This window comes from Sorex araneus, chromosome 1 (assembly GCF_027595985.1).
Source record: "Sorex araneus isolate mSorAra2 chromosome 1, mSorAra2.pri, whole genome shotgun sequence".
Lineage (NCBI taxonomy): Eukaryota > Metazoa > Chordata > Mammalia > Eulipotyphla > Soricidae > Sorex > Sorex araneus.
In genome coordinates, this window is record NC_073302.1 from 66,339,454 (window position 1) to 66,345,047 (window position 5,594).

At 39.1% G+C, this 5,594-nt stretch overlaps 1 protein-coding gene across 4 annotated transcripts; it reads left to right on the plus strand.

Annotated features, from left to right (window-relative positions):
* Positions 1–282: 282 nt before the first annotated feature.
* On the plus strand, positions 283–4,800 carry RANBP6 (RAN binding protein 6). Of its 4 annotated transcripts, XR_008631271.1 has the most exons (3): positions 283–427; positions 1,543–1,675; positions 2,246–2,381. XR_008631271.1 is itself a non-coding variant. In XM_055146032.1 (2 exons), exons 1-2 carry the CDS (start codon positions 292–294, stop codon positions 3,607–3,609), a joined length of 2,748 nt encoding a protein of 915 aa, XP_055002007.1. In that variant the 5' UTR covers positions 283–291; the 3' UTR covers positions 3,610–4,800. The 4 variants fall into 4 exon arrangements, 3 of the variants coding, with proteins under 3 accessions (XP_055002007.1, XP_004600204.1, XP_004600203.1); XM_055146032.1 differs by having other exon boundaries at positions 283–1,675; positions 2,246–4,800; XM_004600147.2 differs by having other exon boundaries at positions 283–486; positions 1,543–4,800.
* Positions 4,801–5,594: the final 794 nt, after the last annotated feature.

The window sequence follows — 5,594 nt, forward strand, 5'->3', positions numbered from 1 at the left end:
GTTTGAAAATTACCAGGGTGTCAATAGAAATAGTTTTGTCATAAAGGAGGAAAATCACTTCACCTCTTATTCTAATACGATCCTGGTCGTATTTTCTCCCCTCCCCTCTGCAGATGCATTTTCTTCTGATTGGAAGCCGGAATCAGGCTCCCAGGCTCCAGCCTCCCAAAAGGCAGCCCGGGCGCCGGGGGGCGGCCCCGCCCATCTCCGCAGGCGCCTCTCTTACGTCACTGCTTTGAGCCGCAGACCCCCCTCCCTCCTCACGAGTCGCGGTTGCTTTGACAGAACACCATGGCGGCCACCGGGTCTGCAGGGCTACCGGCAACGGTGTCAGGAAAGCAAGAATTTTACCAGCTTCTTCAGAACCTGATCAATCCCAGCTGTATGGTGCGGAGACAAGCGGAGGAAATCTATGAGAATATCCCAGGTCTGTGCAAGACTACATTCCTCTTAGATGTCGTCCGAAATAGAAGAGCAGGTTATGAGGTGAGACAAATGGCTGCCGCACTGCTCCGACGGCTTTTGTCTTCTGGGTTTGAGGAAGTCTATCCCAATCTGCCTCCTGAGGTCCAGAGGGATGTCAAGATTGAACTGATCCTGGCTGTCAAATTAGAAACACATGCTAGCATGAGGAAAAAGCTGTGTGATATTTATGCGGTGCTCGCCAGGAATTTGATAGATGAGGATGGAACTAACCACTGGCCTGAAGGCCTGAAGTTCCTTATCGATGCTGTCTATTCTAAAAATGTGGTTCTGTGGGAAGTGGCGCTTCACGTTTTCTGGCACTTTCCTGGGATTTTTGGCAATCAAGAGCGGCACGATTTGGATATCATCAAGCGCTTATTGGACCAGTGTATTCAAGATCAAGACCATCCAGCAATCAGGACCTTATCAGCTAGAGCTGCAGCTGCTTTTATACTTGCTAATGAGAATAACATTGCGCTTTTCAAAGATTTTGCGGACTTGCTTCCTGGAATCTTGCAGGCTGTGGATGACTCTTGCTACCAGGATGACGATTCGGTGTTAGAATCCCTTGTTGAGATTGCCGATACTGTACCTAAATATTTGGGTCCTCATTTAGAAGATACTCTGCAACTCAGTCTAAGGTTATGCGGCGATGCCAGGCTCAGTAATCTGCAACGCCAACTGGCTCTTGAAGTAATAGTGACTTTGTCTGAAACTGCCACCCCAATGTTGAAAAAACACACACATATTATTGCACAGGCTATTCCTCATATATTAGCAATGATGGTTGATCTGCAAGATGATGAGGACTGGGTAAATGCTGATGAGTTGGAAGAGGATGATTTTGACAGCAATGCAATTGCTGCTGAGAGTGCTTTGGACAGACTAGCTTGTGGGCTTGGTGGGAAACTTATTTTACCAATTACTAAAGAGCATATCATGCAGTTGCTTCAGAGCCATGACTGGAGATGCCGACATGCTGGATTAATGGCCTTGTCAGCCATTGGAGAAGGGTGTCATCAGCAAATGGAACCAATTCTAGATGAAACTGTTAACTCTGTTCTGCTTTTTCTTCAGGATCCTCATCCAAGGGTGAGGGCTGCAGCCTGCACTACCCTTGGACAGATGGCCACAGATTTTTCACCTAACTTCCAAAAGAAGTTTCATGAAACAGTGATTGCAGCTCTGTTGCATACTATGGAAAATCAAGGTAATCAGCGCGTGCAATCACATGCTGCTTCTGCGCTTATTATTTTTATTGAAGACTGCCCCAAATCATTACTAATTTTATATTTGGATGGCATGGTGAAAAATGTACATTCCCTCTTGGTGATTAAGCTTCAAGAGTTAATTCGGAATGGATCTAAATTGACCTTGGAACAGCTTGTGACAACCATTGCCTCAATTGCAGATAATACAGCAGAAAAATTTGTTCCATATTATGATATGTTTATGCCCTCGTTGAAACATATTGCTGAGCTTGCCGTTGAGAAAGAACTCAAGCTTCTGAAAGGAAAAACTATTGAATGCATTAGTCATGTTGGACTTGCTGTTGGAAAGGAAAAATTTATGCAAGATGCATCAAATGTGATGCAGCTTTTGTTGAACACTCAATCAGACTTAAATAATATGGAAGAGGATGACCCACAGACCTCTTACATAGTTTCTGCATGGGCTAGAATGTGTAAAATTCTTGGAAATGATTTTCAGCAATACCTTCCTCTGGTTATTGAGCCCCTTATTAAGACTGCTTCAGCTAAACCTGATGTTGCTCTTTTAGATACACAAGATGTGGAGAATATGAATGATGATGATGGCTGGCAATTTGTAAATCTTGGAGACCAGCAAAGTTTTGGAATTAAAACTTCAGGACTTGAAGCAAAAGCAACTGCTTGTCAGATGTTGGTTTATTATGCTAAGGAGTTAAAGGAAGGATTTGTGGACTATACAGAACAAGTTGTGAAGCTAATGGTTCCTTTACTCAAATTTTATTTCCATGACAATATTCGAGTGGCAGCAGCAGAGTCCCTGCCTTTTCTCCTGGAATGTGCAAAAATTCGTGGACCAGAGTATCTTGCACAGATATGGCAATTTGTATGTGATCCCTTAATCAAGGCTATTGGAACTGAACCTGATACAGATGTTCTTTCAGAAATAATGAGTTCTTTTGCCAAATCTATTGAAGTAATGGGAGATGGATGCCTCAGTGATGAACACTTGGAAGAACTGGGAGTAATATTGAAGGCAAAACTTGAAGGGCACTTTAAAAACCAAGAATTGAGACAAGTTAAAAGACAGGAAGAAAACTATGACCAACAGGTTGAGATGTCTCTACAAGATGAGGATGAATGTGATGTATATATTCTGACCAAAGTATCAGATATTTTGCACTCATTATTTAGTACTTATAAAGAAAAAATTTTACCATGGTTTGAACAGTTGCTTCCACTAATTGTTAATCTAATTTGTTCTAGTAGACCATGGCCAGACAGACAGTGGGGATTGTGCATATTTGATGATATCATAGAGCACTGCAGTCCAACCTCATTTAAGTATGTAGAATATTTTCGGTGGCCAATGCTGCTAAATACGCGAGATAACAACCCTGAAGTCAGACAAGCTGCTGCATATGGCCTAGGTGTTATGGCACAGTTTGGTGGAGATGATTATCGTTCTTTATGTTCAGAAGCTATTCCACTGCTGGTCAAAGTTATTAAGTGTGCAAATTCTAAAACAAAAAAAAATGTCATTGCTATAGAGAACTGTATCTCAGCAGTAGGGAAGATCTTGAGATTTAAGCCTAACTGTGTAAATGTAGATGAAGTTCTTCCACACTGGTTATCATGGCTTCCACTTCATGAGGATAAAGAAGAAGCTATTCAAACTTTGAGTTTTCTTTGTGACTTAATTGAAAGTAACCATCCAGTTGTACTTGGTCCAAATAATTCTAATCTTCCCAAAATAATTTGTATAATTGCAGAAGGAAAAATCAATGAGACTATTAACTATGAAGATCCTTGTGCCAAGCGCCTAGCCAATGTTGTGCGTGAGGTACAGACTTCTGAAGAATTATGGTTGGAGTGTATATCACAACTCACTGATGAGCAGCAGGAAGCCTTACAGGAGTTGTTAAATTTTGCTTGAGGCACTTTACTCTCACTTGAATATCATCTAGTATGAAAGTAACTCAGTGTTTTAAAGGATTCTCTTACAACCAAGAGAATTCTTTTCTCACTGCTATTCATACTAAACAATTCGCATTACTTCCACATGTTTCTCCAGTATTAGTCAGTGTTACAGCCTTTTGTTCATCTTGCATGTTTGCTCTCTAAAACACATGTTAATGATGTCTTGGAATGTTTATCACCTTTCCCCTAGTAGATGTGAAGTATATATATTGTTGCTATTTGTCTAAATTTCTGATGAAATGTCAAGATGCCATGTTGTCTATCACAAGATGCTAGGAGTTCATAGAACTGAAGAACTTTCACGGCAAACATCTTTGGAATTGTGGGTAAAAAACATAATAGGCTTATTCCTCTTTGATAATCCTAGTTTTCATAAATACTGCAATTATGAGAGAGGTTTGAGATAGTGCAGTGGATTTAGGGAGTTTATCATACCCTAGATAACTATTTCATAATGTTCTTCTGAGAACTGGGTGTGATAGTCCCCAAAGGTGTTCTGCTGAGAATTAATGAATGAGAACTTTAATATAATCTTAACTCTGTTCTTAAAGTTATCCAGGATTCTGTGAACCATCGTTACTGAAAAGGGTGTCCTGATATGTAGGCAGCACATAACATACCCAAACAGTGTTTGATAAGTAGTAAATAATTAAATTCATGGGAGTCATTCAGTGTTCAAGTGTTAGTGCAGAATATTGTATTGTGTGTCTGTATGCTGTTTACCCTTGCAAAGAAGTTCAGAAGAAAGTGAAACCCTAATAGAAAATGAAGTTTAAATAAATTTCTATTTTGAGGTTCTTAGTAGATTATATTGTAGCACCAAAAAAGTATTGTGAAATGAGAGGGAAGCAAAATTGTATCTTTAAATATGAAAAGGAACAAATATGAGCCCTGTCTTTTAGTCTTTTAGCAGTTGATGAGCATTATAGGAAAACAGTTCTATAAATCTGAATTACACTAATTAGGATGTCAGTCTTTAATATTAAGCCTTTTTTTTAAGGGTAGAAAACTTTCTACTCAGCAAATTAGCGATCTAAAATGTAAGAATAAATACATTTGTCATGATTTCTGGGGCTTTATGAATATTATGTATGGAAAGTAGAAAATATTTAAAATAAGAATAAATGGTAGCTGATTGTTGTTTGTACCTCAGCTATGTTCTTTTTTATGGTTTGGAATTCAATTTACAGTAATATTTCCCTAGTTTAACCTCTACCAATGCAGTTGAGCAGGCCAACTGCTGACTGGCACTGTTCTGTATACTGGTCAATAGACTGACTGGCACCTGTCCTGCATATTGGTCAGAAGACTGGCAGTTCTAACCAAGGTGGTAGCTTAGTGTTTTTCAACCTTTCTATACCTGCAGACTGGCAACACATCTGTATACTGGTGGTTTAAGATCACCAATTTAGGACACTGTAGCCAAAGATACATAGTTGAAAATCTAAATAAATAATTCCTCTCAATTCCTTAGGGATACATAAAAGAAAAAGTACTGTATAGTCAATAATTTTATGTTTAATATAAAATTATAGAAAAATGAATAGAAAAAATCTACCACAAGGTATTAATAGAGGTTTATCTCTTGGTGGTGAGTTAAATGGTGATTTTTATTTTCATTTATTTATATTTTCTAATTTATCCAAATAAAGTTTTTTTTACCCCCTAAATTCAAGTTTTTCTTCCTGCTTTGATCCAGTTATCTTGGCCTCCCCATGGCCTATTGCTGAGGTTACTTCAACTGAACCATACGTTTTTATCTTATATTCTTGATGATAGTAAGGAGATGGGCAATAGCAAAGAGGGCTCGATTTGATTCCTGGGACTGCCTACCTTCTCTAGCACCATGAGGTGTAGCCTTATTAACTCTAAGCACCTTTGGGAGGCAAATGCAAAGCAAACAACACCCCCTCCCAATCAGAAAAAAAAAAGGAAAGCATT